Source organism: Chiloscyllium plagiosum, unplaced genomic scaffold, assembly GCF_037043375.1.
Source record: "Chiloscyllium plagiosum isolate Xiang-an unplaced genomic scaffold, Cpla_swu_hap1 HiC_scaffold_10, whole genome shotgun sequence".
In the NCBI taxonomy this organism is placed as follows: Eukaryota; Metazoa; Chordata; class Chondrichthyes; order Orectolobiformes; family Hemiscylliidae; genus Chiloscyllium; species Chiloscyllium plagiosum.
The window spans coordinates 34,168,883-34,193,902 of record NW_028270148.1 but is presented as its reverse complement, the minus strand read 5'-3'; the positions used below and the strand labels follow the sequence as shown (position 1 = coordinate 34,193,902).

General features: G+C 39.1%; 1 protein-coding gene across 4 annotated transcripts in view; it reads right to left on the bottom strand.

The window, feature by feature from the left end:
* The window catches only part of abcg8 (ATP binding cassette subfamily G member 8), a 74,759-nt gene that overhangs the window by 46,938 nt on the left and 2,801 nt on the right, over positions 1–25,020 (bottom strand). For all 4 annotated transcript variants that reach the window (XM_043695629.2, XM_087991262.1, XM_043695631.2 and 1 more), the window contains exons 3-10: positions 22,521–22,677; positions 20,645–20,883; positions 19,694–19,826; positions 14,325–14,594; positions 6,447–6,612; positions 4,942–5,037; positions 4,616–4,815; positions 1,884–1,960 (exon numbers count right to left, since the gene is read on the bottom strand). In XM_043695629.2, coding sequence (XP_043551564.1) covers positions 1,884–1,960; positions 4,616–4,815; positions 4,942–5,037; positions 6,447–6,612; positions 14,325–14,594; positions 19,694–19,826; positions 20,645–20,883; positions 22,521–22,677 — 1,338 coding nt within the window. The remainder of the gene's footprint in view (positions 1–1,883; positions 1,961–4,615; positions 4,816–4,941; positions 5,038–6,446; positions 6,613–14,324; positions 14,595–19,693; positions 19,827–20,644; positions 20,884–22,520; positions 22,678–25,020) is intronic.

Sequence of the window (25,020 nt, the reverse complement as noted above, 5' to 3'; positions counted from 1 at the left end):
TGATTGGCCAGGGCATTGCTATGGAGACTGCAGCAAGGATTGGCAATCTTGATTACCAATTCTTAATGAAAGATGGTGCAATGTAGGCACAAACATTTTTCCATTTTAGGCATAATCAAAAAATTGCTTTTAGGACCTAATGTTTCATTGCCAACTGATTAGTGCGGGTTTATCTGCAGAATAGGATGGCAATTTCTGAAAACACAACAGCCAGATGAGGTACATTCAAGGACATTGAGTGAAGTGAGACTGGAAACTGCAATGGCTTTGGCAAAAACCTCTAAGTCGTCTTGAGACTCAGGGTGGTACTAGAGATTTGGTGAATTGCAAATATCACACCTTACTCAGACAATATTATAAGGCTAAACTCAGTGATTACAGATCAGTCTGTTTAACTTCAGTGGTAAGGAAACTTCTTGAAACAATTAATCAGGACAGAATCAATAAACGCATGGACAAATGTGGGTTAATTAGGAAGGGCCAGTACAAATTTCTTATGGGCAAAATCAAGGTTAACTGACTTGCTGGAAAGATAAAAGAGAGGGTTGATGAAGGTACTGATGGGACATGTATGTTGACTTCAAAATGGCATTCAATACAGTACCACACAGCAGACTAATGAGAAAATAAATAAGTTTTAAGTTATAAGCTTGTGGAGGCAATTGAACTGTAGTGATGTGAATACAAAATTAGCTGGAAAGGAAAGAGTCATTGTTAATGGATCATTTTTGGCTTGAAGTAAGATTTGTAGTTTCCCGTGAGGTCAGTTTTGAACCCTTGCTTTTCCTGATATATATTAATGATTGAGGTATTAGTATGCAGGGGACAATTTACAAATTTGCAGAAAATACAAAACTTGGAAAGGTTCTAAACTGTGAGGACAGTGTGAAAACACAGAACAACATTTGACAGCTGGTGGAGTGTGCAGCTCTGCATCTGGAGTTGCAGATGAAGTCAACATGGACAAGTAAGAGGTAATACATTTTGGCAGAAAGAGTGTGGAGATACAGTCTAAAATAAAACATTACCTTAAAAGGTGTACAAAGTGCAGAAACAGTGTTTATACTAACTGAGGAAGGACAGGTACAGTCAGCATATAATAAAGCATATAATAATGCTGACTGTAGACTGCTGACTATCCTCAGCTTTATTAATATAGACATAGAGAACAAGAGCAAGGAGGTTCTGCTGTATATGTATGTGAGACAGTTATACATCAGCTAGAGTATCAGGTACAGGTCTGGATAAGGATGTGATTGCGTAGGAAAGACTGCAGAAGAGGTTTCCGAGAATGGTTCCAAATACTGCTTTCCTTGGAGCAGAGAAGACTAAGAAGAGATTTTGATAGTAATTTTCAAAATCATGAGGGATCTGGACAATGTAGATAGGAAGAAACTGCTTTTGCTCATAAAAGAATTGAGAATGATAGGGCACGGATAGAAGATAATTTGAAACAAAAATGATTTGTGAAGAATCCTTTTGACACAGCAAGTAGTTAGGGTCTGGAACCCCACTGCCTGGAAATGTGGAGGAAGGTGACTCAATGGAGGCGTTCAAGAGGCCATTGGAGAATTATGTAAATAGAAACCATATTCAGGGAAAAAAATCAGGAAAGTCGCACTAAGTTATAAAGCTCATGAGGAGAGCCAACACAGCCACGATGGGTTAAAAGAGCATCTTCTACACTGAACAATTCTGTAACGTGTATATTGTACAGATTCTCTTTCTCTATCATACAGAACCATTCCTTTTAGAGAGATAGCTTTGTTCCTGTACAATGTTTTCTTATCATAATTTCCCAACAGACTTTTGTATAATTTCTTCACTGTTTAACATTGATTGTACTTCGATTTATTCACCGTCAGCATGATTAGAAAAATTACCTTTGCAAAATAGTAAGGAGTAATAGAATACATTCCATCCTCCACTTCATGGTAAAGCATTGCCCTTTCTGAGTGACCTAGGAAAAGATCATCGATAAATAAATAGAAGATAATCACTGTTGACAGTGGGGTGCTGGAAAAGCACAACAGGTCAGGTAGCATCCGAGGAAAAGGAGGATCAATGTTTCAGGTTCCTGATGAAGGGCTCTTGCCCAAAACATCGATTCTCCTTCTTCTCGGATGCTGCCTGACCTGCTGTGCTTTTCCAGTACCATACTCTCGACTCTAATCTCCAGCATCTGCAGTCCTAGAAGATCACCACTGTCATGTAGGAAATGAGACAGTCAATATAAACTCTGAAAGATCCCACAATAATTGTAGATGATCTACCCTTTAGTAATGTTAGGAAAGACATAAATATTAGCCAGATCACAAAGAAGAATTGTTCTGCTCTTCTTTAATTCAGTACAGTAGACCTCAGAGGGCAGAAATGTCATCAGATTAACATCACATGTTCCCCTGCAGTTTCTATCTGGCTAAATAAGTACTGCCCGAAAAGGGGGCTGGCAATTTCTCCCAGTGGATCTTATAACTAGGTCATCGTATTTAGGAGAGAAGGATTTTCTCTCCCACCTGCTATGGAGAAGTGCCCAATTTTGTTTGGTCTTGCACAAGAAGGGCATGTTAGATACTGATAGTTTACTGTGAGAAATAGGGAATCCACTTCTTTGCGCTATATGGAAATCTAACATTCTGTGCTCTCAAGTTATCATGGCTTCTTGATTTGATATTTGGCTAGACTGAGCAAAATAGTTTCCCACAACAGTACAGAAAGTAAAAATGTGCATTACTGTACAAAATCATATTTTTATTTCCATCTGGGAGGAAGCTCCAGAATTTTTGCCTATATACTGCCTGGCAATATATTTCCCAGCCAGGATGGTGAGTAACTTGGGGAGGGAACTTGGAGGGGTGGTGGTGCTCCCATGTTCCCATCTGCTACCCTGATCTTTCTAGATGGTAAGAGTCGTGGTTTGGAAGGTGCTAGCTAACAAGCTTTGGTGATTGATGGCAGTGTATCTTGTAGCTTGTAGACATTGCTGTTACTGTGGTGGACGGGGTGAATGATTGTGGATGTGATGGTATCCAATTTGAGTATTGTTAGAGCTGCAGTTATCCAAAGGAGTATTCCATCACACTCCTGATTTGTGCTTTGTAGATGGTGGACAGGCTATGGTGGTTCAGAGGGTGAGTTACTCATTGAGCCTTTAACTTGCTCTGGAAGCCACTGTATTTGCATGGTGAATCCAGTTCAGTTTCTGGTCAGTGGTAACTCCAGGAAGTTGATCATGGGGGATTCAGTGATGTTAATGCATTAGTTTGATGTTGTGAAGATGGTCATTGACTGGCACTTGTATGTTAGTTGCCACTTGTCAGCCCAAGCCTGGATATTGTCCAGGTCTTGCTTCACTTGAACATGGACTGCTTCAGTATCTAAGGAGATGTAAATGGTGCTGAACATTGGGCAATCATCCATCCACTTGCAACTTAATGATACAGGGAAGGTCATTGATGGAACAGCTGATGATGTTTGGCCCCAGGTCACTACCCTGAGGAAGTCTGGATTTCCAACAATCACAACTATGTGTTAGATATGACTACAACCAGCAAAATTTTTCTCTTGACTCTACTTTTGCTGGCTTCTTGGTGCTATGCTTGGTCAAATGCTACCATGATGTCAAGGACTGTCATTCCCACTTCTCCTCTGGAGTTCAAATCTTTTGTCTATCCTTGAACAAAGGCTATAGTGAGATTAGGTATTCAGTGGCCCTGTCAGAACCCAATCTAGGCAATAGAGTGCTGGATTTGCTCAACAAGTATTGTTTGACAGCAATGTTGATGACACCTTCCATCACCACTAATATTGAGAGTAGACTCAATATTAAGTGGCAAATGTGGATTTGTCCTGTTTTTCCCCATTGCTGGATAGATGCCAGTACTGTAGCTGTTCTGGAAGAACTTGGCTAGGGGAGTGATATGTTCTGGAGAACAAGTTTTCACAAGTATTGTTGGGACATATCAAGAAATGCTTGAAGATTCTTGATATCACATGGATTGAATCGAGTTGGCTGAAGTCCGGCATCTCAGATGATGGGGTCCTCTGTAGTCAGCTGAAATGGATCATCCACTTGTCACTTCTGGCTGAAGATCATTGCAAATACTCAACCTTATATTTTTCACTAATATGCCTGGCTCCTCCATCATTAAAAAATGGGAACATTTGTGGAGCCACCTCACCCTGTGAATTATTTAATTGTCCACCACCATTTATGACTGCATATGGCTGGAATGCAGAGCTTAGATCTGATCCATTGGCTAAGGGATTGCTTAGCTGTGTTTTTCACATGCTATCAAGCAAAATCAAGGGGTAGAGTCATGCTTATGATCTATTTGAATATTTTAATGCATTTTGTTTTAATAATCTGACAGATCCAAAGGAGTTTCCTGCTTAACTATACAGCAAAATTTAGAAGAGAGTAGAATAATGTCACTTATAGCGATTTAATTCCACATATTCACCCAAATCTACATAGAACGTTATCCCCCATGATGTCAGACACCTAACAGATGCTGTCAAGTTCTTTTTCTGCAGCTTGGTATTTTAACAGTCATTGGTCTTGGAAGTACTAAAACTTCTAAAGTAAAAGCCAAAGAAAACAAAAGCATCTTACATTTAGCGATAACGTCTAAAACGACTGCAAATGGGGTCAGAGCTCCGATCATGTATAACAATGCCACTGTGTCCTGGATGGATAATTGCTTGCCATCTTGACTATAGTATAAAAACCCTATTAGTAAAGACATCAAGAGTGCCTCAAATCCATGTATAGCCAGGGTCGGTAAATCTCTGAAATCATTAGAAACTTGGCGTCTGGTACAAAAGAAAGAAGTATTACAATTCAAAAAGCAGTAGCTTCACATTTCAGACAATTATGTGTACATTTTTCATAAAGAAATGCAAATCTATATTAAGAATTTCTCCTTAAATGTATTTTACCTTAATAAGACCGAAAATTGTCTCAGTTGTCCAGTTAGCTTGTCCTTGTTTTCTGATTTAATGTTAATAATAATTTCATCAGAAATCTGGGGAGTACTGGAAGAATTTCAAAATGAGGTTAAAAAAATTCGCATGAGCTGGGCATTTGAAGTATTCTGTTTAAAATGTTAGTTTTAAATATTTCTACTCATTTATTACATCACAAATTTTCAATATCTCCAATATCACTGTTCTAAATTAACTAATTTACCTTACCTCATTGTGTAATGTCAACCAGCTAAAGTTAAAATTATCAATGTTTATTAAAACTTGTGTAATGATCCATAAATAATTCATGGACCACGTGAAGGAATTTTTGTTTGAAATCTGAGTTACTTTAGTGAAACATATACTGGGCTTCCCATTTCTTTTGTAGTGAAGAATCTTGCCAGTTGAGGACTTTCCCTGAGGAAAGCTGATATCTGGATCTCCATCTTAGCCCTCATCTGTTCTTCATTCGACTTAATGTTGTTCTACCTGCCTCTATCATGTGCCTGTCTTTCACTCAAGGGCCTGGGTTTTGCCTTCTGCTCGAATATATTTTGGCTCCTTTCTGATGGTCCTTCACTTCCATCATTTTTGTTGTCCCACATGTACATGGCCTAGTGCAACAAACATACAATGCAAGTGTTCCTCAGTGCTGAGTGTGTATATATATTATTTATATATATCTTTATCACTGATTACAGAAGCAAGAGATTTGAACTGATCTCAGTGATAGTGTGCAATGTCATGAGAAAGAAAGGGAAGGTGAAAATAATGAAGAGGAAAAATTAGGGGTCTGATACAGAGGAAGACAGAACAAATGATATTACGGGAGAAAACAAGAAAAAGTACAAATTACATGTGATCGTTTAGAAGAATGGATAATAAATAAAGTAAAATGATGTGGCAATTAAAGAGATAAAGGATAAAAAGAAAAGATGTCCCTTAAAGAATGGCAGCAAAAAGAAAAAGTTGAGGGAACAGTAGTATGTACCATGTGCGCGAGAAAAGCAGAAAGATAAGGGCAATTACATGGAGGGGTGGTAAGAGACAATTTTTTTAATTTTAAGAATTGCATGTGTTTAATGGCAAAAAGTGTTCAACTACTAAATATTTTAGTTATAAGCTTACAGTAACTTAAAGAATAATCTTTAAAATCAATTATTTTAAATGTGAATGATGCACCATTAAGGCATATCAGTTAAATTGATGTGAATTATTTCCTGATTCAACAAAAAAATGCATAGATTAACGTCAGAAGAGGAATAAATGCTAGGTTTATTACTGGAACAGTGCCTTAAGATTTGGTGAACAGAATAGTTTTTTTAAACCTCACCCACCATTCTTATGTTCTATTCAAACTTTAGGATAAATAAACAAGTATATGACATTTTCTACCTACAATAATAAATAAGAATGCAAAATGTTAATGTTAAGAATAGAGTGTATTACAGTATCAAAGATTCACTTGACAATAGTACCTTGCAGTGCTAGTCATATTTGGAGAGGTATTATTGACATTTGACTTCCAGGTGTAATCATCTGTGTCTTTGACATTCTCCCAGAATATGGAAGCAAGTGTGTTGGCTTTGTCCTGTGTGCATTCTTCCTGTTCTTTGGAACGCCTGTCAATACTGGTTAGGTCAACTGTAAGAGGCAATAGGATACTTTTGTGTCATTAATTCAAATTTTTTTTAAAGTTGAAGCAGGAGTTGAACCTGGATTCCAAAATGATGCAAACTTCCAAAAATGATGGCAAGAATGGTAAGGCTATCAATTCTCTCTGTTATTAAAGGGTTAATTGGTCAGCAACCCCAGTTACTGTTCATATGCAGTTAGATGCAGAAATCAGGAAGCGTCACCTTAATTGCCTTATTCTGCCAGAAGTTTCACTGTGAAATTTGGCAAAGGAGTGAAGTTGAGGTACTTATGTGATAGAGACACAATGAACATACCAGGAAGAAAAGGATTTGTACATTCCTGTCAAAATAACATTGTAGAAACAATATACCAAGTCTAATTGCTGCCAAACAGCTCTCATAGTTGAACATTTTAATTATTATTGGAGGTTTAAAAATAATGTTTGTTTTAGATTTCTTTCTTTTTTCACTCTCTCAATCCTATCACTTTTTTCCTCTTTTATTTCCCTGTAGATGTTTTGTCTGTAGATGTCATTGAATTAACTACTCTGATGTACGATTTCTGTCGAGACTCAGGAATGATTGAGGAATGAATCTTCAAATTAATTCATAAAGGAGATACAGAGATTAGATTTTTTAGATTAGATTAGATTACATTACAGTGTGGAAACAGGCCCTTCGGCCCAACAAGTCCACACCGACCCGCCGAAGCGAACCCACCCATACCCCTACATTTACCCCTTACCTAACACTACGGGCAATTTAGCATGGCCAATTCATCTGGCCCTGCACATCTTTGGACTGTGGGAGGAAACCGGAGCACCTGGAGGAAACCCACGCAGACACGGGGAGAACGTGCAAACTCCACACAGTCAGTCGCCTGAGGCAGGAAGTGAACCCGGGTCTCTGGCGCTGTGAGGCAGCAGTGCTAACCACTGTGCCACTGTGCCGCCCACTGATTGCTCTATTCATATATCCCAGATCTCTGTAGAAGACGTCCATGTTGCTTTAGATTTTTAATTATCCAAATGCAGTGTAAAATCCCTTTAGAAAATCTGTAGGCAGTTTAAGTTCTATTAATAGCTAGCACGTTTGCTCTCCACAGATCATAACCAGTCTAATAATATTGTTGTAATTTATTTCCCATCTGTTCCAGTTTTCTCCTGTCCTGTCACTTGCAGTATGTTCTCCACTCCCAACGGGAATACTTTGCACTCACACCTAACTTTTGCTCTAAGTGCCTATTGTGTGCAATCTGTGGCAGCCATTCCTTGCTGCTATGGAAAGGAAAGAGATATGAAACAGAATTATCTCCAACTCTGAGTCGAAATTCTAAAATATAATTACAGAATGAATTTAAAAACCTGAGGAATTAAAAATAGCAATCCTGTTATTAATGCTGGGGAAAACATATAACAAGCTGCATTGCATTCTCAATCTCACAGAGGAGCAGAAAACTAGATGAGAGGTTGAGAATATTTTAAATCCATGCTTTCAACCCCAAAATTAATGTTACATGTTATTGGTATTTGATCAATATCAGAGTTCAGAGAAGAGGAACACTGTTACTCTGTATGATAGCACTGATTTATCTACATAAATCCTGAAGGTTTTAACAACTGAAAGATTATCTCATCAGAGATAGGATTGTTTTTAAGCTTAAGAGATCCTGCAATGAGAGTACATCTACTGAGGGAAGAGAAACCTACACCCAAGAAAGTTATTAACCAATATTGAAGCTTTTAAACGTGAATCATCAGGAATGGAAGAGCGAATGAGGCTTTGCATAATGCTGAACACATGCCAAACTAAAACAAACACAGACTGTAAAAGAGGAAACAATATTTGCAGAACATCTAGCAAAAAAGGCCAAGGTCAGAGATTGGGATGTGAATATTGCAGAGGACACTATAAGAGAAAAGGAAGTATGTCCAGTATAAGGAAAGAAATATTCTAACTGCGAGACGTCACAGCACTTTGCATGCAAAAGCTTAACTTAAAAGAAGCAAATTAAACCTATAATGTTGGTTTCTGGAGAGGCTAAGTTGAAGTTGGTGCTGTCAGGTCTTTAGTGATAAATGATTTCTGGCTGTTAAAAGATGACACAGAGAGCATCAACTGAACATCACTGCATCATGCGATATCATAAGCGTTTCACATGTGTGAAAAGTGGCTCAAAATAGGGGCTCAAAAATTAGGACTTCAAAAGTAAGAATGAGGCTCTCGTATACAATAGGCGAAAGTGAGGACTGCAGATGCTGGATGAAGGGCTTTTGTCCAAAACGTCAATTTTTCTGCTCCTCTGATGCCGCCTGACCTGCTATGCTTTTCCAGGACCACTGTAATCTAAACTCTATGATAGAATACTCATGTCAAGAGAGCAAATGATGCTGAGATCCCAAAGCAATGGGAAGAATGAGGATCTAGAGTTCCAGATAGCAGATTTCAAATAAAATTCACTCATCTCAGATGAAGCAAGTCTAAAGTTTGTACTAGTCACCCAAAACTGCCTGAGGAGATTTGCAAAGTTTTGTAGACCGATATAGCATTGACTGCTAAACAGTGTGGATTAGCAGCATGGGAGCAGTGAAACAACCTGGAAGCCAGCAGGCAGCAGTCAAAACGATCTCACTAAAGCTTTGATGAGATCTCACTAAACTATGCAGCCACTGAAGGAATTTTGCTGCAACTTGCCAAGGCAAAGATCTTTATTACTCAAATGTAAAGGATGGTGAACTTGGATGAAAGTGGCAGTTTTCCAATTATGTTTCAATGGTTGAGCATGTCTTTTGGCATTGCCACCATTGCAGGAGAGTATCAACCCAGAAAGCATGAGATATTCAGTATTCTTCCCCAACTGGAAGCTATTGCAGAAGATCTGTTAGTCTATGGATGTAGAGACACAATGGAAGCTATTGCAGACCACAATCAGCATCTTGTGTGACCTTTGGAGAGAGAGTCCAACAGTCAGGTGAACCAAAGCTGAACAAGAAAAACTAGATTTGAAGATGCCTGAAGTCAGAGATCATACACTGAAGGCAAAATGACTTTACCCAGATCCCTACAAGGTGAGAGCTGTAGCACAGATGCACAGATCAATAAATCTGAAAGCGGGACAATGATTTAACTAGCAAAGGTCTTCCCAATTTTTTTACCAATGTGTAAACCTTGATGCAAGTTCACTGCTAAAGCTACGCAGTGATACTGGGGCACAGCATAAGAATCTGATTTCACTAGAATTAAACAACTAGGTGACAACAATGTCTGGGCTATGATATTACAGCATTGATTATGAAGTCACCTTACAGGGTGATTCCAGTAAGCTTGGACTTGGAGCAAACCTTACTCAGCATGAAAACCAGTTTCCTTTGCATCCAGGGTGTAAATGCAAACTGAACGCTGTTATGTTCAAATAGAGAAAGAGTGCCTGGCTGTTGTATTTACTTAAGAGAATTTTAATTAATAACTGGGAGAAACTTTGTGACAGTAGTCCACCCAAGCCACTTCAAAAAACCTTTCCTCCAAAAAGTTTGCAAAGAATGTTACTTCATTTGCACAGATTTCATCTGAATGTACAAACATATAAGGGAAAAAGAAAAATGATGCCATTGTGCTGTTGAGAGCAAACTTATGATGCAAGTTCATAGATTCACAGTATCCCTACAGTACAGATAAAAGCTGTCTGGCACATCAAGTCTGCACCAGCCCTCTGAACAGCATTCTATCCTATCCCCATAATCCTGTATTAACCATGGTTAATTCACCACGTCCTTGGATAGTATGGCCAATCCACCTAACTATCTTTGAACTGTGGGGAGGAAACGGAAGCACCCGGTGGAAACCCACACAGACACTGGAGAATGTGCAAACTCCACACATACAGTAACCAAAGGCTGGAATCAAACCTGGGTTCATGGTGCTGTGAGGTAGCAGGTCCAAAGAGAGTGCAAAATCTTCCCAATTCAATGACCATAAGATATAAGAATACAATTAGGCCATTCAGCCCATTGGGACCGTTCCATCATTCAACCATGACTGGTCTGTTTCCCAACCCCCCTCTCCTGCCTGATAAGCAACTCTCTGTTATGTTATGAAAATAATCGATGGAGAAGGGATACTGAATCAGAAAGACAAGCGCCTTGGCTCATATCAAGCAAACTATACAATAAGATATGACTTTCCAATTGTTGTAGGAATTGTGATGTCAGGATGGCTTGAAAGCATCATGGACGCAATGTTGCTATTAAAAATTACAGGATATCAATGTTGATTTTTAGGGTTAACATCCCGAGGAGGGGAGTGTGTGGTGAGGAAAGACATGCTGAAACACATTCATGCTAGCCGAAGAACTGAGTCTAGTCTGAGGAATTTAAGAGAATGGTTCTATTGGTTACCATGAAAAAAAAGACCAAGGACATCAGCCAGCAGAGTATTTGTAGTAGGTATCAAGTTAAGCAAGCTAGCGAACCACTGATATGATATGTGATGTCCTAACCAGACCATGAATTAACTCTCATAGGAACTGATTATCTTGTCACCATTGACTACTATTCTGTTGACTTGGAATTAGACCAGTTGATGTCAATGTCTACAAGTGAGATTGGTGAATGCCTGAAAGCACTGGTAGATGTTCCAGACATAGTGATGAATGATAATGACCCTCTTTTCATGAGTGCAAAATTTAGTCACTTAGAGTCATAGAGATGTACAGTATGGAAACAGACCCTTCGGTCCATGCCGACCAGATAGCCCAACCCAATCTAGTCCCACCTGCCAGCACCTGCCAGCCTATATCCCTCCAAACCCTTCCTATTCATATACCCATCCAAATGCCCTTTAAATATTGCAATTGTATCAACCTCCACCATTTCCTCTGGCAGCTCATTCCATACATGTACCACCCTCTGTGTGAAAAAGTTGCCCTTAGGTCTCTTTTATATCTTTCCCCTCTCACCCTAAACCTATGCCCTCCACTTCTGGACTCCCCAACCCCAGGGAAAAGACTTTGTCTATTTATCCTATCCATGCCACTTCATACAGAATTTGGAAATTTGACGCCATAATTATTTCCACAGGATTCTAGTAAAAAAAAATGAGCTGAGGCGACAGTGGAAATTGGCAAGGTGTTTATAAATAAGTCAAGCAAATTCAGTACAGATGGTATACAGAACAATTTTCAAAATGGAGAAATACAATTACTGAGGGCATGGAAACAGTTTAATCCAAAAGGATGGGGTCACAACGTTTTGGTCATTGGATGGGGCCACCACAACCAAGTATTATCCTGTCTGTGGTTAACATGGTAAAAATTAAGAAATTATCATGAGTGATGATTGTTAAGGGTATGCAAACACAAGGAGCTGTTTCTTTTAAATGGCATCATTATCAAACTAAATACTAATTTTACATGCTAATATGACTGCTCATAAAAATAATGATAGATAGTCTTGAATGAAGATTGACAAATTAATTAAATATCTTTAAAAATTGACAACTGTCTAAAAACAGGAGGTTGATTAATGATTTCGATGATTACGATAAGGTCTTCAAATGGTAAAATGACAAGCATACCAATGATAGGAGTTTCTAAAATGTTGGTTAATAATTTTACAATAATGTGACAGCAATGATTACTGACTAATTGTTTGAAGAAAAATGAAATCTCTTTAGATAATAATTGATAGTTTAGATAATGAAGGACATTCCATAAATGCTGATTCAAATGGTAAGAGTTCTATGACTGTAGACTGTTCAACATAGAGGTTCCCGTCTCTTTCAATAGTGATCTGAATTATATGCAATTAGAAGGTTCAAAGAGCAAATTTCATGAACAGCGGTGTCATATAATAAATATCTTATCACCAAGGCAGTTTAGATAACGTCAGTGATGTACGTTTCTTGACAGTCTTAGAAAAAGAGTTCTGGAGAAGTCATGTTGGACTAAACTATTAACTCTTTGCACAGATACTGCCAAAGTCAGAAATCACTTAAGTAATCTGAACAAAAATTGGAGTTGTTATGGACAAAATGTTACCTCAGACTACAACGGGATCTTGATCAGATGGGCCAATGGGCTGAGAAGTGGCAGATGGAGTTTAATTTAGATAAGTGTGATATGCTGTATTTTGGGAAAACAAATCTTAGCAGGACTTATACACTTTCTGGTAAGGTCCTATTGAATGTTGCTGAACAAAGAGACCTTGGAGTGCAGGTTCATAGCTCCTTGAAAGTGGAGTCGCAGGTAGATAGGATAGTGAAGAAGCCGTTTGGTATGTTTTCTTTTATTGGTCAGAGTATTGAGTACAGAAGTTGGGAGGTCATGTTGTGGCTGCACAGGAATTGGTTAGGCCACTTTTGGAATATTGCATGCAATTCTGGTCTCCTTCCTATCGGAAAGATGTGGTGAAACTTGAAAGGGTTCAGAAAAAATTTACAAGGATGTTACCAGGTTTGGAGGATTTGAGCTATAGGGAGAGGGTGAATAGGCTGGGACTGTTTTCCCTGGAGCATCAGAATCTGAGGGGTGACCTTATAAAGGTTTATAAAATCATGAGGGGCACGGATACGATAAATAGACAAAGTCTCTTCCCTGAGGTGGGGGAGTCCAGAACTAGAGGGCATTGGTTTAGGGTGAAAGGGGAAAGTTATAAAAGAGACCTAAGGGGCAACATTTTCACCCAGATGGTGATGCCTGTATGGAATGAGCTGCCAGAGGAATTGGTGGAGGCTTGTACATTGCAACATTTAAAAGGCATCTGGATGGGTATATGAATAAGAAGAGTTTGGAGGGATATGAGCCAGGAGCTGACAGGTGGGACTAGATTGGGTTGGGATATCTGGATGGCACGGACAAGTTGGACCGAAGGGTCTGTTTCCACGCTGTACATCTCTATGACTCTATAACTGTCTTGATGGTAAGATATTTCATGTGCAACCTCTTGTTGGGGAGTGAAGTAGGGCCTCACTAAAGGGTGGGATAAGAGATATTAATCTGATCATATGAGAAACATGTCATTGAGCAGAATTTTCTGGTCACAACGGTGGTGAGCCTGCAGGCAGCAAAGACATGTACTTGAATCTGATCAGCATTCCTCCTGCACCACAATTAAATTGTAGGTGCAGAGCTCTTTTGAAAAGGGTCCCTGCCTTAACACCAACTGACCACTTAGTGACCATTCAAGAGGCACATCCTGCTACCCACAGTTGTAAGTGGGTCTGTCATTGTGCAGTTTGGGGTGGAGAGGGAACACCATTAATTAAAAGGTAATCAGCATCAGATTGAAAACTAAATACTGATTAGGGGAGGGGACTCACAGTGACTGTCAACACTTCAGCACTCTCTCCCGCCCTGACAACCACACCACCCCCAAGAACTAACTGTGGCCTGTGTCCTTTGTGAATCTGCAACTAAGGGATTGTCATTCTTGTAACAGATATCACCTCCAAAGCGGCCTCAGGTTTACAGTCCAAGGGGACTTGCTACTGCCTGACTATATTGAGGTTTTATGAATCTTCTCAAAAGAATGTAATGTCTCTTGCAAGCAAGGGAAAGCTCAGTGCCTGAACAGGATACAGTCATTATAATAACTAAATAACATAATATTACATTATTAAATTGACCCTTTTGTTTAGAAATCCATGATCTCTGCAGATTCACGTCTAGTGATCTTATGTCTAGTGTTACCATTAAGAACCATTCTTGATCTGTTGAATACTCACCATAAAAATCACAAGGATTGCAGTAGGTTGGACAAGGATATCCTATTGAGGTAAAGTATGGAATCATATCTTTAGCTGTTCCACAATAAGTTGTTACTCCTGAAGAGAGCAGGACCACCAGATCAAACAAATGGAATATGTCTGACCGTGGCTGGTGGATTGACATTAGGATCAAACGATTTCCTCTTGCAAGTCTCGAGAGAGTCATCACCAAGTTGTGTGCTGTGAAACTATCAAGTCCAGAAGTGGGTTCATCTAATATTAAAATACCTGGAACCAAAAATATTTTCATGATTTCAAGTTTATGACAGGTTATCAAAACAAAACCTATTTCAATTGGTGTCATTGGATTTCTCCTTTTGAAGTAATATTTTCAATAGTATGGATATTACTGTTACTTTATTCATTTAAGAGTGATAGGATCTCTTTAAAATAACGCATTGATAACATATGAAAGAATTTAACACACTTCACTGGCACTTCTGCAAAGGATGCTATATTACCAAGGTGGTCTTCCTGCCCACTCCTGCCCTTGACATTATGAGGGACAAGCAGGCCTTGGGTGGCCCATGTGTCTTTGGTCTAATGAGATCCTTAAATGAGCAATTCATGGAGGTCAAGATGAAGCCCACAACAGGAAGTTTTGGGGGTTGGAAAGAGTGGGTGAGAATGTCATGCAAGGTCTTAGGGCCTCAGGATCTGGGTATAAATGCCATGGTGTGGATGCTGTTAAAACATACTATACCCTCTTGAATAGGACCACCACACTGCAACAATCTAGTCTGGAAAACTCACATGAGCACAAGGACACAGGCACACACAGATTTTAATTATAAGTCAGAGCCTGGTATATAATGATTAGCATCCATGATAGAACTTTAGCATCAATGTAAAGTACAAAAAAAAGTATTATTTTGAAGTCTGAGCCTAACACCAGTTCTTGATTTTGATTTCTCCTTCAACAGTCTGTCTCAAGCGCAAGCTCATGATGTGGCATCACATCGCATGATAAAAGAGGAGGAGGATGAAGAGAACAATCCCCCTTATGGCTTGTATTCCATTTGGGGCACCTAACAAAAGCTGTTCTCTCTGCTCCAGCTTCTCCATCAAGATTCTTCCACCTCTCCTATCCCCTCTGCAGTACCCTTCAGCAGTTACCTCCATCCTGGTTCTAGTATTTTGATTTTGGCGACTGCCTGCAATCCCAGCAGCAGCCCCTGCTCCCAGTAATGAGGCTGGGACCACAGCATTGCCCATCAATCATACTGGCTGGCATTTGAATGTTTTATCCAGCGTAGGGACACAAGTCTTGATTTTAGCCAAATAAAACTTGGCAAGGGGTGGAGGGCAGCCAGCATCTTTAGGGAAATGGGCCCCACCAACTCTTTGGGTAATGAGGTAGAAAATTTTGCCATCTATTAAAATTCTGCCTACGTACACAACTAACACACATTGATCAGAGGGCACCCAAGTAAACAGCTAACTAGGTGGTTTATTAGAAGAACTATTCATGCATGGAGTTAGAGCAGAAGTTAGATTGTTCTAAAGTTAAGTACAGTGGGACATGATGGGAGTAAGAACACAATAAGGAATACTGAAAATAAGCACCAAATATAGAGTAAGAAATGTCAAGTTTTTTTAGAAATATATTTGTAGAAGCTTGTGAAAGAAAAGTGTCACATTGAAAGATTCCAAATATTCTTCAAGTCACTGGATCTAAATATATGAAATGAATTCATTATAGCTGTACCCAGAGCATACCACTGGATGCAAATTGTGGGGAATCTTCCCTTTTGGAAGCTGTCATTAATGGATGAGGATGGAAACGGCAGCAGACAGAGGAAACATAATTTTCAAATAAAGCAGCTATTGATAGGCAGTTATTGATTCAGAATAGGAAGGTCAAAGAACAATGATAAGCTTCATAAGACTTTAAAAGCAGCAGCTGATGAAATCAGCACGTTATCTTTACATTCTATTGAATCTTCAGAAAAGGGAGTAAAAATCAAGAATTGGAAAGTAACTCACAAATTATCAACTTTTGAAAGAAGAGACAAGGAAATTATTGATCAGTTGCACCAACCAAGTTTCCGAAAAAAAATTACATGCTGTCAGTGTAGATGCAAGATGAAATACCTTCACAGAGGCTGGTATCCACCCCCAAATTATTTTTTATTTCCACATTGAGAGTCCTTGACACTGATCCAGCTTCCTCAGAGCCAGCTCTCAGGGTGAAGATGCCTGGGATGTGTTGTCCTGGGAAATGCACTAGAAAACTATTGTCCTCTATTTGGTTGTGTCACATTTAAGAAGGATGCAATAATTGGACATGCTCTGTTTTCCTTAATATGCTCCATTCCCCTTTCAAAACAACCTCTGAAATGGAGCAGTCTGCTAGTTCTCTTTTCTCAACGAGCTAGTTGAGAAATTCACTAATGAGTTATCTACAACTGTCCATTGCAAGCCTACCTTCAGCAGTGAATATAGATATTAGGATCTTACAGCACAACAGACCTATCAGATGTCTTAAAAATAGGGAATGAGTCATTTGCTTATGACACATGCTTAATATCGAAATTAGGGACATCAAACCTATGTAGTTGGACAATGGCTAACCTAATCAGAGTGTTGCTGGATGTGTATCATGCATGCTCATGAATGGTCCTAAGCCCACAACTTCAGACTTGATATTTGGTCTATCTCAAATTATCCTGAAAGTGAAAGGTATCCCTAAAATATAAGCCATGCACAAAGTCATTTCACACTGCTAATATGCATTAGTAACACAATCGATATTTTCCATAAAAAGGATAAATATTCAACAACAGGGACATGACCTCTGCAGGAAGAAGAGAATATGGAGATATCCAACAGACACAAGGGGGACATTAGTTTCCTAATGGCATTCTCCATTGCCATGCTTTGACCAAAGTTGACTTGCCAACCAATCAATATTCTTTTAAGCCTATACTGTCTGATGTTTAGAAAAATGTGAGAAGATCTAATTGAGGTGTATAAGAAGTTAATGGGGATTGATAAAGTAGATGAAGAAAAAATGTTTCCTCCTAAGCAGCGGTCTCAAACAAGGGGTCATAGTTTTAGGATAAAAGCTGCCAGATTTAAAACAGAGACAAGAAGGAATTACATCTCTCAAAAGGGCCATGAATCCTGGAATTCGCTAACTCAGATTTCAGTGAATACTGCAGCATCAAGTAAATTTAAGGAGGAGATAGACAGATTTTTAATTAGTAATTCGAGACAAAGGAGAGTCAGTGGACTTGATCTATTTGGATTCTAGAAAGCTTTTGACAATGTTCCACACAGAAGACTGCTCAATAAAATAAGAGTTCTTGATGTTACGTGTAAGGTAGTAGCATGGATAGAGAAGCAGCTGACTGGCAGAAGACAGAGAGAGTGGGATAAAGGGGTCCTTTTCTGGATGGAAGCTGGTGACTAGTGGGGTTCTGCAGGAGTCAATATTGGGACCACAATGATTCACATCATTCATTAACGATCTGGACAATGGAATTGAGGGCATTGTTGCTAAGTTTGCAGATGATACAAAGATAGGTGGAGGGACAAGTTGTGTTAAGCAAGCAAAAAGGCTGCAGAAGGACTTGAACAGGCTAGAGGAGAGGGCAAAGAAGTGGCAGATGGAATACAGTCATAGAGTCATAGAGATGTACAGCATGGAAACAGACCCTTCGGTCCAATTTGTCCATGCTGACCAGATATCCCAACCCAGTCTAGTCCCATCTGCCAGCACCTGGCCATGCTGACCAGATATCCCAACCCAATCTAGTCCCATCTGCCAGCACCTGGCTATGCTGACCAGATATCCCAACCCAGTCTAGTCCCATCTGCCAGCACCTGGCCAATATCCCTCCAAACCCTTCCTATTCATATACCCATCCAAATGACTTTTAAATGTTGCAATTGTACCAGCCTCCACCACTTCCTCTGGCAGCTCAATCCATACACATACCACCCTCTGCGTGAAAAAGTTGCCCCTTAGGTCTCTTTTATATATTTCCCCTCTCACCCTAAACCTATGCCCTCTAGTTCTGGACTTCCCCACCCAGGGAACAGACTTTGTCTATTTATCATATTCATGCCCCTCATGATTTTATAAACCTCTATAAGGTCACCCCTCAACCTCTAACACTCCAGGGAAAACAGCCCCAGCCTGTTCAACCCATTCCTATAGGTCAAATCCTCCAATCCTGGCAATATCCTTGTAAATCTTTTCTGAATACTTTCATGTGTAGATTTGTTTTTAAATGGAGAAAACTGTGGAAATCTGAAGCACAAAGGGACTTGGGAGTCCTAGTTCAAGATTTTCCCAGGTTCAGTTGGCAGAAAGAAGGTAAATGCAATATTTGTATTCATTTCCAGACGGCTCAAATACCAGAGCAGAGACGTATTGCTGGGGCTGTATAAGGCTCTGGTCATACCACATTTGGAATATTGTGAGCAGTTTTGGGCCCCAAATCGAAAGAAGGATATGCTGACATTTGAGGGGGTCAAGGGAGGTTTACAATAATGATCCTGAGAATGAAGGACTTGTCTTATGAGGAGGGGATGAGGGTCTATACATGGAGTTTAGAAGGTTGAAGGAGGATCTAATTGAAACTTACAGCATACTGAGAGCCCTGGGTAGAGTGGCCGTGGAAAAGATGATTCCACTAGTAGGAGGGGCTATGATATGAGGGCACAGCCTCAGAGAGAAGGGATGACCTTCTGGAGTTGAGATGGGAAGGAATTTCTTCTGCCAGAGAGTGGTGAATCGGTAATACTGCTGCAGAAGGCTGTGGAGGCCAAACCATTCAATATATTTAAGATAGAGATAGATAGGTTCTCCAAGCAGTGTATACCAATTGACAAGTTGTGAATAATTATTTAACAGGCATTTTGTATAACAGAATAATGAAACATTTGTAAAGACATAGTTATTGTACATAGGGAGCTCCATTAATTTGTTGGAGGGAGGTCTTGTCTAACAAACAAATGGAATTCATGGAGAAAATTACACATGCTAGCCATTTAATTTTAGCAAGACTTCCTTTTACACTCATGCCTGGTCCACAAAAAAAGAAATAAAAAAGTCTTTTTGGGTGTTTTTGAAGAAAGCAAACTTGAAAAAGCAGGAAGAATTGTGAATGAAGCAAATATAACTTTATTAGGAATGATAAAATTTAGACATCTAATGCAGCCAACTCTGAGTGAATAGCTTGCCAATATTCATCTGGTTCTCTTGTGAAATGTGACTACTCGGTGTGTTAATAAATAGACTTCCAGTCCCTAAAAATAAAAAATCAGCACTTTTACAGAGAACATAACATGAACAGAGATCAATATTGGCCATTTACCAGGGTTCCACAGAAGTTGCACTCCAATGCTCACTCGTCGTCTCTCGCCTCCAGAGACCCCCCGAGTCAAATAATTCCCAACTCTAGTGTTAGCACATTGTCTTAGCCGGAGTTCTGCTATAACATCCTCTACCTGAAAGACATAAGTCAAACCTAAAATTATATATGTTGTGCTATATTAATTATGTATTTATTCCTAATTCAACCATAATTCAACCATAATTATGTTAGAAAAGCAATTTAGCCTGTACAAATTAAGAAATCTATGTGTCTGTGTGTAACAAAACTTTGTCTTGAAAATCAAGCCCTAACCTGATGGGAGAATATTCCTGTCACTGAACTGCCTGATAAAGACCAGATGGGAACTCCCATAGCTTAACCCTAACTCTTATGTGGTAGTAGCTGGAGTGAAAGTTCTGATCTCATTACAGGCATAATCAGAACGGCCAATGTTGGAAATGACTTCTTTCATCATTCACTCTATGTGACCATTCATCAGCTATGAGCTTTAAATATTGAATGTTGGTTGGTTATTTGACTTTGGTGAGAATCAGAGACAAACATGATTTTGATGTCACCTGATGTCACCAGTATATATATATATTCCACGGTACCATGGCAACCAGAAATCTTATCTGATACTTACCCGTCTTTGGGGTGGGAACACTGAGTAATGTCTCTTCATGCCTCTAATGGAAATCAATTGACAAAGTACAGATGTTGTGAACCTTCCCATTCTATTTAGTCCTCAGCTGCACACTAGGCAGCATTTACACAGTTATCCATTAAGGAATTATAGTCAGAAATCAATGCGGCTAGCAGAGGGAGAGATAGAGCTATGTGGACAGGGAACGGCAGTGGGTTTGGCTCTTGATTGCTCTAGCAAAGAGCTGACAATCAAATGATGGACTAATGCAATTCTTCCATATTGTATACTTGCATAATTCTTACCCTTTTGTTTCTTTGTTCTTCTGAGAAGTGTTTTGGAAGCCGCAATTTTGCAACAAATGTTAATGTCTCTCTCACAGTGAGATTGGGTAATAATCGGTCATCCTGTCGCACATGTGCAATACACTTTTTGACCAGCTGCCTATTAACTGGTGTTTCATTGATCAATATTTTGCCAGATTTGATTTTCCCTCCTTCATCTCTGCAGGTGATGATGTCAAGTAACGATGTCTTCCCACAACCTGTTTGTTCAAAAGTTAAGAAAATTGTTTTAAGTATTGTACGAATTGGCATATTTTCAAGACCTGCTATACAGTAACAAAATAGGTTTTCTGCATTGTTAGCCCTACCCTTGATCTTGGTCTCTTCAGTATTCCCTCAAAATGCGATGGGTGCAAACCACTGACAGTATCCCATGGCAAGAACCTGGAGTATTTTAATGTGTGGACATTTACGTTCAATGACGTGGTGACCATCCCCTCAGTAGCCATCAAGTGAGACTTAAAACTAATTTTGTCCTCACAACTGCTGTCCTCATTCTAGTGACTCTTAACATGGTAATGAAACTGCGTTTGGCTTAATACATAAATGATATGTAGTATGTTGTTAAATCATTCAATAGATTGATCAATGCTGAGTTACACCATTTCGGTTGAGGATACAATAATTGATATCTTGAGTGTAAAACAACTCTCAACAGGTTTCATCAATGAACAGGAAACAAAAATGTATTTATCATAACAAAGTTATAGATTATTACTAATATGAAAAGTTAAATTTAAAATCAAAGCACATATTCATTCACAACAGGCAGACAAGACAGACAATACAAATCAGTCTTTTCAGAAAATAAAACATCTGTGATTCAGAAACCAAACTGAAAGAGGTAGAATGAGGTCATTCTGATAACTTTTGTTTTGGATTTTGGTTAATATTATCATGTTGTTCTCCACTGTGGAAAGCTGTCTTTTTCGTAGCCGATCAGTTGGACCTAGGTGTTGGTTTACCCTAGCATTTTATTTCCAAAATTCTGAAGTGTTATTTCTTCTCTGGTGTGACAGAGAGCAAACAAAAACTCAAGTTTTCAAAGTTATTAGCTCTTGTGTAACCATTAAGTGACCACACACAATTGTACTCTTGATTTATTTTTTAAAAATCCAGACTTCCATTTTCTGGTTTATAATTTCCAAATAAAGTATATGTAGTCCTTCACTCCCTCCACTCAACATATAGTGATAGCAGTGTGGACAATCTATATGAAGTACTGCAGTAACTCATCAGGGCTCATCTGACAGCACCTCCCAAACTTGCAGCCTCTACCGACTGCAAGGAAAAGGGCACAAGATATATGGTGACACCATCATGTGCAGGTTCCCCTCCAAGCCACACACAATTCTAACTTGGAACTATATTACTGTTCCTTTACAGTCCTTGGGTCAAAAACCTGTGACTCTCTTTCTAATAGCATTGCAAAGATTCAAGAGAGTGGCTCACCACCACCACCTTCTTAAAAGAACAATGATGTAGTGGCAAACAATGCTGGTCCAAAATGTGAAATCCACATTCTGTGAAAGAATAAGTTTTAGTAAATGAAATGTTAATAAAAAAATTACATTCTTAGAAATGACTTCAAAGTCTTGCGCCCCTGTGATACAGTTGATATCAAACTTGTTCCAAAAATCAAATAAGTGACACTGTTCTGTTTTCATTTAAAAAGGCATTTAAGTACTAAAATAACATAGATGCACAACTTTTCAGAACTCACATGATAAAACTCCACATGTTCAGAGCAGCGATTTGCATGCATAATTGAAAACATTCACGAAAGGTAATCAGAAAATTGATTGTACAATGAGAACACTAAATTTGGACGACTTACCAGAACTTCCTATCACAGCCAGCATCTGTCCACTTCTGACTTTCAGATTTAGATTCTTCAGAGCTATTGTCTGTCCATTTGAATTGGAGTTCCAATGCCATGGCATTTGTAATTCTGCCAGCTTCTCATACCAGGGGATCTGTGCTGCAGAATTCACCTGCATTTTTGTGGGCAAGAAACTCTTAGCAAAGAATTCTGAGGGAAATTGCAAAACACTTTGTTTCAGAGGACTTAATTATTTTTACACAGCTCTTCAAAATTTAAAAGCACATTAGATTATCCAGGAACTCAGATTAAGTAGACTGAATAATGTGTTACTGAGTCAGGTGGATGAGGAAAATTTAAGATATGTGCCAAGTTGGCTGGTGTGAAGGCATTCTGCTATAGTCATCCTCAAGATTTATGGATTAGGCACAAGAAAAATAGTGCATCAACATTCTTTCTCCTGATCACGTAATTTAACTTAAGTTGAAAAATGTATGTGTTTGACACTGGATCTGACTGTAGTGGGTTTGGCTAGAACCAGGGTTAGATTAGATTAGATTAGATTAGATTACAGTACGAAACAGGCCCTTCGGCCCAACAAGTCCACACCGACCCGCCGAAGCGTAACCCACCTATACCCCTACATTTACCCCTTACCTAACACTACGGGCAATTTAGCACGGCCAATTCACTTGACTTGCACATCTTTGGCCTGTGGGAGGAAACCGGAGCACCCGGAGGAAACCCACGCAGACACGGGGAGAACGTGCAAACTCCACACAGTCAGTCGCCTGAGGCGAGAATTGAACCCGGGTCTCTGGCGCTGTGAGGCTGCAGTGCTAACCACTGTGCCACCATGCCACCCAAAATGGTGACAACCTATGGGTTCAAATTTTCACACAGCTCTTTAATATTCATTTGCAATTCCCAACCTTGACAAGTTGAACTAGATTGTCATGAAAAAGCCACACCCTCGATAAATATCAAGATTTGTAAGAGCCATATTTTTAGTGTGGACGTAAAAGTCTAATCATTAGGCGGCATTTTATGTGTTCACATCATTATTTTAATGAAAAACATCACCGTGTTGTAAATAAACCCCTTTTGAGGAATGAGTCACAGTATGGTAACAGATAATGCCTTTCATTTAAGAAATAGATTTTAGGTTGCAATTTTTGTGGTGTAAGATGAATTATTCTGAAAATGCTTTTGGAAGCTTTGTTTTTTTTTTCAAAATCACAAGGCTTAATAGCTGAAAAGAATCTTTTTATTCTTCCTACTCAAGTTAAAGTTTGTAGTATAAAAGGTTTTTGCTGACAATATTATTGTTTTAAAACATTAAAAAATCCATTATAAACTTAAAACAAAAATGTATTCAGTTATATATGCACGTTTTTAAAAATTCAAATGTAATATATATTGATTTTTCCATTAATGAATTTATGCAAATACATGCACATAGCCTGAACATGTTTACATTGAAGAAACAATGACAAAATAACCAAAATGTAATAATTCAGAATTAGATAATTAAATACATCTATTTAATAGTTAGATTATGCTTTCCACCAAAGGCAACTTGTATATGGTTTAGAAATGTCAATTTTTCATCTTGTGGCTCACAATGGTTCTAATTTTTAGCAATGATTTTAAAGTTACAACTTCAGGTAAAGGAGGTTTTGGAACTTGGTCTAGGATATCCTGTTAGAGTCACAGAGTCGTTCAGCACAGAAACAGACCATTCAGTCCAATTCATCCATGCTTACCAGACATCCCAATCTGACCTAGTCCCATTTGCCAACATTTGGCCCATATCCGTCTAAACCTTTCCTATTCAGATACCCATCCAGATGCCTTTCAAATGTTGTAATTATACCAGCCTCCACCACTTCCGCTGGCAAATCGTTCCATATATGCACAACCCTATGTGTGAAAAAGTTACCCCTTAGGTCCTTTTTAAATCTTTCCCCTCTCACTTTAAATCTATGCCCTCTAGTTTGGAGTCCCCTAACCTAGGAAAAAAGTCTGGGCTACTCACTTAACCTATGCCCCTCATGATTTTATGAACCAGTGTGATCAAAAAGATCACACATTAGCCTCCACCGTTTCTGGGAAAAAAAGCCCCAGCCTAATCAACCTCTCCCCATAGCTCAAAACCTCCAGTCCTGGCAACATCCTTGTACATCTTTTCTGCATCCTCCCAAGTTTAACAACATCCTTCCCATAGAAGGGCGACCAGAATTGTAAGCAGTATTCTAAAAGTGGCCTAACCAGTGTCCTGTACAGCTGCAACATGGCCTCCAAACTTCTATACTCATTGTTCTGACAACGGGAAGGGAAGCGTACCAAATGCCGCCTTCTCCACCCCATTTGCCTGCAATTCCACTTTCCAGGAACTATACACCTGCATTCCTAGGTTCCTTTATTCAGAAACACTCCTCAGGGCCTGACTATTAACTGTAGGTCCTACTCTGGTTTGCCTTACCAAACATTTCACATTTACATAAAATGAACT